The sequence below is a fragment of the Glandiceps talaboti genome, chromosome 15, assembly GCF_964340395.1.
Source record: "Glandiceps talaboti chromosome 15, keGlaTala1.1, whole genome shotgun sequence".
Lineage (NCBI taxonomy): Eukaryota > Metazoa > Hemichordata > Enteropneusta > Spengelidae > Glandiceps > Glandiceps talaboti.
The window spans coordinates 8,769,945-8,784,074 of record NC_135563.1 but is presented as its reverse complement, the minus strand read 5'-3'; the positions used below and the strand labels follow the sequence as shown (position 1 = coordinate 8,784,074).

At 34.7% G+C, this 14,130-nt stretch overlaps 1 protein-coding gene across 1 annotated transcript in view; it reads left to right on the top strand.

The window, feature by feature from the left end:
• Positions 1-11,889, top strand: part of LOC144446446 (ATP-binding cassette sub-family A member 2-like) — a 76,330-nt gene extending 64,441 nt beyond the window's left edge. Inside the window, exons 11-21 of the mRNA XM_078136208.1 lie at positions 508-643; positions 978-1,110; positions 1,678-1,764; positions 2,566-2,672; positions 3,349-3,490; positions 4,172-4,306; positions 5,430-5,533; positions 6,142-6,340; positions 6,649-6,780; positions 7,494-7,670; positions 8,095-11,889. Of these exons, the coding sequence (XP_077992334.1) occupies positions 508-643; positions 978-1,110; positions 1,678-1,764; positions 2,566-2,672; positions 3,349-3,490; positions 4,172-4,306; positions 5,430-5,533; positions 6,142-6,340; positions 6,649-6,780; positions 7,494-7,646 (1,328 nt within the window). The 3' untranslated portion in view covers positions 7,647-7,670; positions 8,095-11,889. The remainder of the gene's footprint in view (positions 1-507; positions 644-977; positions 1,111-1,677; positions 1,765-2,565; positions 2,673-3,348; positions 3,491-4,171; positions 4,307-5,429; positions 5,534-6,141; positions 6,341-6,648; positions 6,781-7,493; positions 7,671-8,094) is intronic.
• Positions 11,890-14,130: the final 2,241 nt, after the last annotated feature.

The following is a 14,130-nucleotide window of genomic DNA, read 5'->3' as shown; positions in this document are numbered from 1 at the left end:
AATGCTCAATATGCAAAAAATGTAAAAAGTTTTGATTGTGCTATACATAGATTGGAATAATCCGTGTATGATTAGTTGTACATTTTATATGCATGATTATCAGTGTGGTCGCATCAGTAGCAGATAAATGTAATATATCTGACATCCCCCCCCCCTCCCCCCAAAAAAAAAAAAAAAAAAAAAAAAATTGTTGATGAATAATTTACATAGTATGCATTTTGCCGATAAAAAGTTATGGTTAGGCTTAATGCCCAATTTATTTGAGCCCCCCACGTTTTGATACCAAGTTTTCACAATAGTGTAATCTTATCACCAGATTAAATAGGATTTTTCTGTTGTACAGAACCAACTTTTCTAGAGTTCTGACATCCTGAAAACATTTTTTTCAGGCCCCAAAGTTTAATCACAATCTGGCATTGGTCTTTCCAGAATGAAATACTTTATACAAGAGTTAGGGTGTTACTGACGATGTTTTCAATACTTAGAACTTAATTCTAACTTTTGCAGGTGAATATGAAAAAGTGCGGCATCCATTTGAATGGGACATCCTGTCACATATGCTTGTTGTCATGGCAATAGAAGGATTTGTGTTCCTAGGTTTCACTTTGCTTTGTGAATATGGATATTTCTCCAGATTTAAAAGGTAATTGGGATAAATGGGAATACCTCGATCTAACGGAATGCGAGGAACAGGGAAATTTGCAAAATAGGTCTTATAATGAGAGAGAGAGAGAGAGAGAGAGAGAGAGAGAGAGAGAGAGAGAGAGAGAGAGAGAGAGAGAGAGAGAGAGAGAGAGAGAGAGAGAGAGAGAGAGAGAGAGAGAGAGAGAGAGAGAGAGAGAGAGAGAGAGAGAGAGAGAGAGAGAGAGAGAGAGAGAGAGAGAGAGAGAGAGAGAGAGAGAGAGAGAGATTGGTGATTTAAAATTGGTTTAATTTTAGATGTAATTTAAATGATGTTGTTTTTTGTCAAATGATAGGAAATCTGGTTTGAAATCAGTTCAACAATACAGTATTATTGAGGGTGAGGAGGATGGAGATGTTGTCCAGGAAAGACAAAGGGTATTAAGAGAGTCAGATCAGGATGTCCTCAGACTGTTAAATTTGACCAAGGTAAGGATCAGTCTGTTGAGTTTCACAGTTTGACACAGATATTAAATTGAGCGAATTGTTAATCCACACTACAAGATACAACCATTCTGCCAACAAAACAAAGAGTCTTGGTAACTCTTAGCTGATAGATATATCTATAAAGTCCATCATGAAAGATAATCTGTTTGTGATTGATTATGTTATTACCATTGCATATGATAATTATCTTTATGCAACACAGCTCCACTTTCTCCTTGTTGATTCTAATCATGTGGTGACACTAATGACGTCATGTGACTCACCGGGCTAAATTTAAAATCTACTATGAATTTGAATCTGTTTTCTGGCTGATGCCAGGAGATTCATTAAAAAGTCACATGTTGACAGTACTATGCTGTGAGGTGTGCGTAACAAGAGTCAAGTACAAACTGAAAGTCTAGACTAAAATAGCAATGGTTGATTTACTTTATGATGGTTTTTATCCAAAGATCTACAGAACACAGTATTTTACTTACAAACTTTGTGTAGAATGACATTGAGTAATTATGTGTATTCTCAATGCATCGGTAAATCCGTTTACCCATACAGGTATATGATGTGAAAAAGAAGAAAAAGTCATTAACAAACAGTTTGTTAGCTGTTGACAAAATATGCCTCGGAGTACCACAGGGTCAGGTAAGGAGGTTGTATGGATTTTTAGCATGGGTAAATTTAGATTAAAAATTGCAATTTATTTCGATTTTTTTTTTTTTTTTTTTAAAGCAAACGTCCAGTTAGGCTTATTGATAACTGATATCACTTTAGATATGATCTTGAGTGATAAAATTACTCCTTTAGTAACTTACTCAACTTCGAAATTTTAAGAAACTCTACTGCACTTGTGTTCAGCCATTTTGGAGGGTTTTCCTGTAAGGGTTTATGGGGAAACCGCACTTAATGACATCACGTTTACCACAACTGCTTAGTCTTGAGAAATACTAAGCATACTAAAGACAAACATAAGTCTGACTGGATTATCCAAATATAGACCTGCCCTTGTAGAATGGTACCAAAGCAAGAATGTCAAATTCTTTAAGAATTTTTAAATTTTCAAAATGACTCAAAAACTACAATTTCAAGAGAAAAATTGAAACAAATCTACCCAGTTCCATCATACTGGAAGTCATCCTCTGTGACATAAGATGATTTATGTATGTATTCCTAAAAGTTTGGAATTGTTTTTTTCACTGATTTATATGTGTTGATAGACTGTTCTACAGCACAGCGGCTAGTAGTGCCAGCGTATTTGAAGGTTCGTTTTGTCAGAATCACTGCTAATTCTTGGTACATGCATACTGAGATTTGATCTTTGTTTGGTAGAATAGTTACAAACTTCATCCAATCTAATTAGCATATTTAGTCAGATAGCGAGATGGTAATTTATGAAGAATTTTACGAAAGATTTATTCAGATTTTGTCTTTCATATCAATACACAGTGTTTTGGGTTACTGGGTATTAATGGTGCTGGTAAGACTACACTATTCCAGATGCTAACAGGTGATAAAAGTATTACAAGTGGTGATGCCTATCTCCATGGTTACAGGTTAGTATCATATTTATAACAGTGTCAAAATAAGTCACCTATGATTCAAGGAAAATCTTTACATGAAATCTATAAAGATAATGAAATCTCAGTACCTGTAATAGAACTTTACTGCCTGGGTGCGTCATAAAAATAACAAACATTTGATTTCTTGGTCGACACAATATTGACTTCTGCTCCATGCACTGTGCATGTGCACATAGATTACATGTACTACAGGTGCATGTGAAAATAAGTCAACCTCCTTGTTCTAGTTTGACCATCTAGCAGGAGGTAAAATCTCAAATCGTGGCTACTGAGAATTGCATCTTGATGAGTGTTGACTTGTGTATTAATTTGTTTTTTATCTACTGACATACATGAAAATATGCCTCAGTTACACACTATGGAACTTTGATTAAAATGACTATATGGATGAGAATAAAACATGTAAAATGTTTGATATTGTACGTACAATAACAACGATTTTAGACATTTTTTTTAGCATTTTTGCAATGTTGTTTCTTGTTGATTTTTCAAGTAGGACACCATGATAAAATTTTGTTATAAATTAAAAAATCTAAAATAAATACCCCAATCCTCATCCATATGGTCACTTTAATTAGCTTATACCATCACTGAAACTTCACTTCTAGATCTGTTCTAATTCATATTTTTTTGTATATTTGTTTGTCAGTATTGCAAAGAATGTGAGAGAAGCATACAAACACATGGGATACTGCCCTCAATATGATACCCTGTACGATAAACTGACTGGAAGGGAACATCTGTATCTTTACACAAGACTTCACGGTATACCAGCTAGGCAGAGGAAGGAGGTAGGAGAAATTACAGAATAACTTTTTGCGTATTTTTTCAGTAAGTAAGAAAAAATGGGGAACTCACTATATAAATTTGCCATCTTGAATAGTGCATCATGGGAAATGTGTCATCCATTAATAAACATAAACCACCGGTAACTACTTCTTAGTATTTGTTTATATATATATACATGATGGTGGAGAGGATTAAGTAGTCTTGCTGCTAGACGTTCGGGCTTTCTTTCGATGCTATAACTATAAGCGAACGAAGTTCGCATGTGAGGGCTTGCCCGAACAGTCTAGCGAATGTCATTTTCAGACCGGACATTCCATTGAGATTACGATAAGCGGTGGGTTGGGCCATATATGCATATATATACTTTAATATATTCAATCTCTGCATGCAGGTGTTGGCAAACACATTTATGTCATTACTATGTCTTATCAGTTTATGGTAATTGTGTTTGATGAGTGTGTAGACGTTGTCATTCACACATTTTAGTTAACGCATTGGTGGTTATTTTTACAAGCCCCTCCTTAAGATGAATATGCATGAAAATTTAGCTATTGTCCTCTGTTTGTGCTTGTCGCTAATACGGTTCTCAACAAGTGTAACACGTACTAGCCCATAGTGTTTTCAGAAATGCACCACCGAATGTTTTTAATGTATTCATATCATGTTCATTTCATGATTGACAGGTAGTAGACTCCACCCTTGAAAGATTAAACTTACTTCAGTATGCTGATAGACTAGCCGGAACATACAGTGGAGGAAACAAACGTAAACTCTCAACTGCCATTTCTCTAATAGGCAACCCATCTGTTATATTCATGGTAAGTGTATAGTAACAGAAATATTTTGATATAACACAAATACTCCATATTTGGATATCATAAAGATAAAAAATTTCATAGTTTGGCCACTAGGAGTGCTGTTCACAACCTGCATTGAGGTAAAAGATTTCATGGTTTGGCCACTAGGAGTGCTGTTCACAACCTGTATTGAGGTAAAAGATTTCATGGTTTGGCCACTAGGAGTGCTGTTCACAACCTGTATTTAGCTAAAAGATTTCATGTTTTGGCCACTAGGAGTGCTGTTCACAAGCCTTTTTTGAGGCTGGACGTGAAGGCCAGAACAGTTGAGTATTGTTGGTAAAGACAGCGTATAAGATGCACCATGTTATTTACTGAGCCCAATTTGGCTTCTAAACCATGATGTGATTGGTTACTGATGACATCACGTGAATGTCATATTTGACAAACTAGGCTAAACGGACAGCAGATACATACAAAGCTAGCGCTCATTCTGTACTGTACTGTTTTATTAGCCACTATTAGCAATCAAAATGTAACCACTATACTGTAATTCACACAGAGTTCTTTTACAAACATTTCGTTCACGGCTTCAGGGATGGCCATGCAATCATCAGTCATGGCCAAATTTTAGACCTTTTGTTCTAGCCATTTTGCAATGCTCATGTGCAAAAAGGCCAGAACATCAGTAACCAGAACATGGCATGTTGTCACCAGGGAAATTATAGGGGTGAGCACAACCTTCAATCTCCAAATGTAGAGGACTTACCAATGTTTGTCTTCTATTGTATTTCTTAAAAGTGACATTTGGTGATTGAATTATACTTTTACGTAGTACGACAGGTGACGACGTGAGATCTACCAAATTCATATTTTAATATATGGCTTAAAATAGTGCTAGTAGAAAACAATGTACTGTTTTGACAGTCTGGTGAAATACATTTGTAGGAATTTTACCCAGCACCTATTCTCTGTGATCTGTTATTCCCTCAAAAGAAAATTTGAGCATTGCAAAAAAATCTGGTGGCATTATTCAAATTTTAAAACCCGTACTGGTTTGTATATTATAGTCATGAGGTTAATACATACTTTAAGAAATCATTTTAAAATTCATTTATTTTTAATACATTTTATTTTTTTTCAGGATGAACCCACTAGTGGCATGGATCCACAATCTAAGCGTTTCTTGTGGAATGTTATCCATGATGTAGTCAAAAGTGGTACATCAGTCATTTTTACATCTCACAGGTAATTGATATTTCATTATTATGGTGTTTGAACATGTCACTGCTGTGTTTTTGCAGAAAGGTAATATTTTCTTTTCTTGCCAGAGCTATAGAGGGCGCTGTCCACTGTCAAGTTATCAGAGTGAGATACCCCAAGTAGTAGCGAAGTGAAGAAATAATAGAATTAGAATTGTTTGCATGTATATAGTGATGAAAATAGTCCGTCTACTAGTAGATATTTCATTTTTAGTGTTGTATTATTTTTTCAGGTGGACATTGCGGCCAACATAGAAATTCAATTTTGCAATTTTTTTTTCTGATAGTGTACCATATATCAAATGCAAGGAAGAGTACCACTTGAAAATTACAATCGAGTCAGAATGATTTATTTTTTTCTGCATTTAAATAATGTAATAACATGAAAAATAAGAACAGAGTGGGAATAACTTAATGTGCCCCTGTGAAAGGATAAGTATCTTTACCAGAACTGAATTCTGACGAAATTCTATTTTTTTGCGGTGACAGATGTTAATTAACTAATGATATATTGATTGGACATCGTTCGTTTATCTCATCATCTCAACTGTCATCTCCATCATGGTCTCGGTTTTTTTTTTTACCTTTTTTCAGTATGGAAGAGTGTGAGAATCTCTGCAGTCGTCTTGCCATCATGGTGAATGGACAGTTTAAATGTATTGGTAGTATACAACATCTCAAGTCTAAATTTGGAGATGGTTACACAATTACTATCATCCCGAATAAAAATCAACCAAAAGAACAACAAATTAAATCATTATTCCAACATGAATTCCCAGAAAGTGTGCTCAAGGTAACACATTTATATGTAATCTCACAAAATCAATTTATTGTGCCTCGGAAATAAACTCTCTAAACTTTTCGTGATACTTTGTTCAAGAAAATTCTATTCCACTATTCTTAGTTGAAGTCAAAATGATATCAAAATTGCGTCATTTTAGAATCCAATACGGCCATGTCTTGTATCTTCTTGCTTCTTGCCATTTTATAGTTTTAGTCTCAACCAGACGTTGAGGGTGCCAGACTAGACAACATTATATTGTCTGCGATGCTAAGTTATTCACATTACAGTGAGTGACTAGTGATTGTTTTTATCAACAGGATTGTCACTTCAATATGGTACAGTTTGAGTTGAAGTCAAGATCATTAAGCGACATTTTTTCAAAGTTAGAAGGAATGAAAGAGACTTTGGACATTGAAGATTATTCTGTTAGACAGACCACGTTGGATGATGTGAGTATGACCTTTGACATCACAGCTATTGTAGGTCCCATTAATATAAGTGGATACTTAAACAGATTACGTGTATCGTGTTGACATGTAGTTTTAAACATCCTCAATCATCTCCTGGCTCTAACCATAGACCCTACATGTGTATGGTCTAAGCTCTATGTTTAGTTTGATCACTGTTGACATAAGAAGAGATTTGTTTGGCCATAAATGGAGGAATGACTGATATGCAGGTTATCGTAAGGTTGTTAAATTGCCCATAGTATATATGAGTTGGTTTAATTTTAAGATAAGACTGGTGGAGTTTGAATACCATTCTTTTAGTCGAGTGGTTTTCTAATGACAGCAAGTTTATTTATGTCCAGTGTTAGTGACAGGCAAGCCAAACTTGTTATGAACATGGAATGTAAACAGATAAATTAGATTATTAACACTTGGCACCACAGCATGTTGGTAGTATAGAAATGTGGTTTCATAAGAACAGTTTTATGGCCTTTTTATATTGTATCTACATTAAATGCTAGTAGCAATATCAACTGTGATTGGCATCATTTGTACATTGTAAACACTTGACTGTCGCTAGTTGTAATCAAAGTAGAGATATCAACTGTGATGGGCATCATTTGTATCATATAATTTTAAGTATTTTGCGAGTGCATGCTTATCAAGTACCATAATTTTGACTTGTTTGTTGTTGTTGTTGTTGTTTTTTCAAGGTGTTTGTCAACTTTGCTAAAAAGCAACACAAGTCATCATATGTGCAACAAAAATCAATGGAGGAAATTCAAGACCAGGAAACTGTAACTCAGGGAACAACAGATCTAACAAACTTAGTTCAGCTACAAACACTTCCTGCAACTGTTGTGTAACTAAAATGACCTCGTAGACTACAGGTATTGTTTTGAAATTTTCCACATATTTTTAGACTTTCTGACAGGCACTGTCAGTGGTCCAGTCCGGCTGTTAAGAATGGTTCTCTTTGCCAACTGTTACAAGTTGTAGTCCTTTTGTCAATATGGCAAATGGGAAAGGGGGAGGGGGCAGGGTGGAGGGGTCAGATTTGGAAAACATTGCATTATCATACAGAACTCTTCAGATTACATAACAATGCATTTTGTATAATGTGATATGTTTTTATCTGAATTTCTATGACAGTCTTTCAAACTCTCAACTTCTTTCCAGTAAAAGCAGTGTAATATCATTCCAGTGCCTGTTGTTGATCAATCAATGTCTCCAGTCCTTATGATAATTTTCAAGTTGTGTACATTACTCTAAGTGATTTATACAATAAATATTTTGTATTTTCTCTTATTCCAGATCTGTGTTGATGTTTGAGATACTATTGCTGAAAGTCCGAGAAGTAAAATAAAGTTATTTATAGATTTGTACTGATATTAATTGTTGATCTGCTGAGCTGAGCCTAAGTGTTTGTAACTTTTGAGGCTGGTCCCAGTATGCAGTTGTTTTTAAAACCCAATGCTTGGATCCTATGGTCTTGGGTTACTGCTACCTTATCTGTGGAGCCATTGGGATTATTATTCTGATAAACCCCCATGTTTGGATCCCATGGATTACTACTATCTGTGGGGGCCATAGGATCACCCTTCTGATAAACCCCCATGTTGGGATCCCATGGTCTTGGATTACCACTATCTTATCAGTGGAGCCATATGGATTAATTAGAACCATTCTTATGTTCAGGACCACTTTTTCTATAACTCTGCCAGACGACTGTTTTTCACACCCAAATTTTAATCTAACTTGATATGGGTCTTTAAAGGCTAGGAATTCAATCCCAGGTTCTCAAATTAGTATTATCCTATCAATAAAGCCAGAAGTTTATCACAGGGTCATTCTGTTATTCAGGACTGACTATTGCTATGGCCCATGCCAGATAACTGTTTTTCTTAATATACAAATTTGAGTTCTATTTTAGCAAGGGCCACAACGTCTAATAAATTTGTAGGCTGCCGATTTTTTTTCATCATCAAATATTTGAGATCAAATCAATTTTATGAAAAATGTTTATCTTGCTTGTAAGTTTTAGTCGAGTGTTCGTGTTTATTGTAATTCTTTGGCAGTGTTTGTAATTTGGGTTATTTTATCAGGGTTGCTGTATTTCGCCTTTTTTTGTGATAAAAAAACATAGGACGAAATTAAAGTTTTTGTATAACTCAGTACAATTTACCGTATGTAAATTTCAGATGTTGATCTTGCGATGGTTTGTATAATTTTTAGCATTTACACAAGATTTTGAAATTTTAGACCAAGAGAATCTTTGCTTTTAATTTTCCAGTACAATCAGTGTATACCATAATAGACCAAACAACTCAATTCAGTGTATTTGTAAAAATGGCCATGAATATATATACTAATCAAGTGACAGTTTTTAAGACTTTGACCTTTGACCTTAACCAGTCTTAAAAACAATCTTGTATGTGTATATCTACTTTTTTATGCAAATAATTTCTTCTTGAAAATAAAAAATTGAAAAAAAATTGATACCTCACAGCGGGTAAGAAGGAGGGAACAATACAAGGTACAACAAAAGAAATGAAATTATTAACAAAATGTTGAAAAAAAAAAATTAAAATAAATTTTTTAAATGTCCAGGGTTCTGATATTTACAAAAGTTCTCACCTTTAGAAAAAGATGATTGTACCTTCGTTTTCAGCCTTTCAAAGCACAAAAATCTAATTTTTATTACGTGCTGACTACATAAATAATATTATTTGAAGATTTTTAATTTGTACCCCAAGGGTAGCATTGTTTGACATACTAAATAAATAATATAACTTACTTTAATTTGTTCCCTAAGGGGCAGCCTTATTCTGTCATGTGTTTCTCATCACCGCACTTCTTCTGAATTTTTTTACTCAAATGCACAAATAAGAACTTTTTCTCTAGCTCTTGCAGAGTTTCTTTCAAAAACAGCGATTCTAGGTCTTATGTGAAGCCCTCAGAACAGTCCAACTGATTGGAAAGCATTATGCTGTACTTTCTACCCAATCAGAATGCACCTTATGAATAGCTTCACATCAAACCTCTAGTGATGTGATTACAAAACGATTGCAAGTAGACAAAAGATATGTGTCTGTTAACCCCCCCCCCCCCACCCCCACATTGTCCCCACCCCAGATTGTCTGACTGAACCAAATGATTTTGGAGGTCTCGTGATGAGAAACAAATGAAAGGAAATATTTACACTAAACTTTGTATTTTTTTTTAAATATGCAGCTAAAATGCAATACTTGCTTATCAAAATGTAATATTTGTATTTTATACTTAAAGGCAATGTAGACTGTGTATAGACAGGTTTGACCTGGAATATGAATAGTGTATCTATAGGGAGTTGTATGCCCTGGAATATGAATATTATTCCACTTATAGGGTTTTTGTGTGCCCTGAAATATGAATATTATGTCATATGCAGGACACTAATATGTATTTTTTTTATATACATTTGCATGCCCATAAATATGAATATCATACCACTAAGTGGCAATTGTATGCCCTGGAATATGAATATCATACCACTAAGTTGCCAATTGTATGCCCTAGAATATGAATATCATATCACTAAGTGGCAAGTTATAGGCCCTGGAATATGAATATCGTACCACTTAGTGGCAGTTCTATACCCTAGAGTATGAATAACAAGTCATTTGGGTACATGCACACCCAAATGTACTGGAAATATGTGAATGTTCTGTTGTTAAGCAGAAAAGCCTTGAAAAATTATCCAAATATCACTTCTAGTGTGTATAATATATGTCCTGTCACCTATGAATCAATTAATTTAGGTTCATTTAAAGTAAATTGTTATGAAATTTAAAAAATAAATTGAATATGAATATAAATTACATTATAATTCTATTTTATGCTATATGCCTGGGAATGTAAATCTACTTATTACATCACATTTATAGATAATTCTGTTCTCAGGTGACTACGAAAGATGTTTACACATATACTGACATCAAGCTTTTTGTGTTGTTACAAGTAATTTATGTGAAGTGCGAGCTCAAAAAATGTCAGTATTTGGAGTGGAGTCAAGATGGTCAGACCGATAGAGTGGCTGATTCAGAATCTGCTAGATGTTGGTTTGAGTATTTCCACTGCAATTTGTTTCTGTCTGGTTAAATTTCTTATATGCAATCTGAACCACGATTGTGCTCAAGTCAATTAGACGGTGTAAACGGGGACCTGGTAGGATAAGATTTGCTATGTGAAGGATTTTTGATTCTATACTCTTATTGAAGCAATAGAGATTTTTATGCATTCCAGGGATATGAATCAGTATAGAGACACATTGTGCCATTATAGGTCCTTGCCAGGGGGTAAATAACCAATGTGAAGCATTCCGAGCACAGTGTGAGAAAACACTATAAAATTTACATTTAATGTATATTATTGAAAACTACTTGGGTATTTGTTATATTTCTTTTAACTTAATAAGGATCTGGTTATCCTTTCACCGACTTTTAACTTTGAAGTTTGTTTTAGAAATGTTGTGAGACACATTGTTGTGTATGTTGATTTAAACATTGTAAGGCCAAGAAGAAGAAAAGAATTGTTTCTGGTCAGGACAGTTTGTCTAAAATGGTGCAATGACACGATTTTTTTTTTTTTTTTTTAATTCTCAACAAACCTGTCACTCAGTCTACTATTTATGGCAGTTACTGTTCTTTTTATTTAGTACTTTAGAGCAAGTGTGTATGTGGGGGCAGATGTCATTTGCTTGTTCATGATTGGCTCTGCAGTTGTCTTCACTGAAGTAGGAAAAGCTATTTTTGTGTTTCCCGTCGGATCTGCAGAGTGCATGGGCTGGACAAACACACACAAAAAAGACTGACGCGGGGGTATTTAAGTGATGCACATGCTGACCAGAAACAATTTTTTTTTGCCTTTTTAAAGTACTTTTTGTAACTTTTTCTATGCAAATGTACTAGTGCAGGGTAATTACTAATTTGTAATGTAATTAGTTTTGCAAAGTCTTAGCAATGTGACTTTTAAATGTTACTCTTTTGCTATGTTCATGAAAATACAAAATTTACTACGGTAACCATAACAGTAAAATGTGATCAGTAAATATACAGATGCCTAATAAACGTGAGATTGATATGATGTACTGGTAATGTGCTGTGTCAAATATTTTATTCATTTGTGCTGTGTTCCCAAATCCCGCTGTTCATCTATAAAAAATGGAGCTATGGATCAACCGGGAATGTTTTGTTTTTCAGCAAACTGAACTTGTCCAGGCTAGGGAAGATCGATAAACAAGCCAAAAATGAACTCATATTAGGAACAAGCCACACCCATAGCAACAATTAAGTCTTGTGGAACAGGTTTGAACCGAGTGTGCATCAACTTGACAAGATAGAATATTTTTTACATAAGTACCAATGGTAACTTGCACTGATGTGTGATTATACTATCAGTGGTATTTGCACTACATTGTAATTTATTATACATACAATAGAAATTCATAATGTTGATTTTTCGGATGAGACAATGGTTCTATACTCCCACCTCAGCCCATCCCTGTGTTCTATAGTATTCTATACCCAATGAAGAACACTCAGTATTGGTGGTCTGTCTGTCTAGTCTCTGTGTGTGCATGTGTGTGTGTGTGTGTGTGTGTGTACGGTGGCCCACAATGACAAGACAAAACAAAAAATTGTAACAAAAAACTTTAATTTTAAAGTTTTTACAAATTTGTCGTTTGTCAGGTCACTTGTAGGCCACCATAATGTTTGTATGTATGTATGTATGTATGTATGTATGTATGTATGTATGTATGTACGTCCGTCCGTACATATGTATGGATGGATGGATGGATGGATGGATGGATGTATGTATGTATGTATGTATGTGTATATGTATATGTGTGTGTGTTTGTTTGTGTGTGTGTGTGTGTGTGTGTGTGTATGTGTGTGTGTGTGAATGTTAATGCACATTGTTCATGTGTATGCATGCATCCATGGATGTGAATGTATGTACTTTGTCCTGACCAATCAGTATGGGATCATTACTCAAGATATCTTCAGTTTTTGCATTTTTTTATTGATAATTGGTTTAAAATAAACTTTTAGATTACAATGAAAGAAAGAAACAAAAATAATTCAAAGATAAAAATACCAGAGTCAAGGTCTACACGACAGAATAAAAAAGAAATATATAAAAGGTGATAAAACAGCATGTAACATTGACATCTACAATCAGTCCTTCAACAGCCTTGAGCATAAATATCTTTCAGCAGAAGATACTCTGACATACTTCTAAGCTGCTGTGAACCACTGCTTTGGCTCATGATGTTTACTTATATAGTGTTTTGCTGCCTATATCTGTGCATGACCTGTTCATTCTTTATGAGCTATTGTTCACTTTAGCATTTTATTTTTTAAAAATGAAAAAATAACTAATTACAAAAACGACTTGAATCCAATAAATAAATCTATTTCTCTCGGTGAATGTTCATTTCCAAACATCAAATAAATCTATTTCTCTAAGTAAATGTTTATTTCCAAACATCAAATAAATCTATTTCTCTAAGTCAATGTTCTTGAATTGATTTTGGTGTTGTCTTTCCAATGTCAAGATCTGAAGTTTACTTTTCCCGACTGTAGAGTGTGTTCCCATCTTTAGATTCTCCACTCGAAGTGATCCGTCACCTTAAGTTGGCTTTTCCCCTTGACCGTAAATGTTCCCATCTTTAGATTCTCCATTCGAAGTGCCTCTGTCATCCGAAGTTTGCTTTTCTCCTTGGTTCGTTGATTCTGCCTTCCCATCATCTTTCGATTGGCCACTCGAAGTGCATTTGTCATCAGAAGTTTGCTTTTCTCCCTGACTGTTGGCTCCATGAGGACCATCACCTGAAGCAGTTTTGTGGGCTGTTGTTTCTTTCTGAGATTTGACGTTGCTGGACTTCTTCACCATACTATCTGACGAGCTTTCGTTTGGTTTTCTAAGTAGGTATTTCGTCATCAAAAATGCCCCGTACGATGTCTGTGTGAATGAAAGAAATTAAATGACTTTATGAAAAACTATGACATACTCTATGCAAACATCTTGAGAGCGTTGATGAAAGAGGCCAATTCGAGACACAATTTTTATCTAAATTTTAAATACTTTAATATTAAGTAAAAATTGTTGAGCTATACCTGGGGTGCTTGAGTGGTGAATAAAGTGAAATAAAGTGACTTCACTTGTCTTATCCAGACTTCACACACACACACACACACACACACACACACACACACACACACACACACACACACACACACACACACACACACACACACACACACACACACATACATAAACAAACAAACAAACACACACATGACGCAA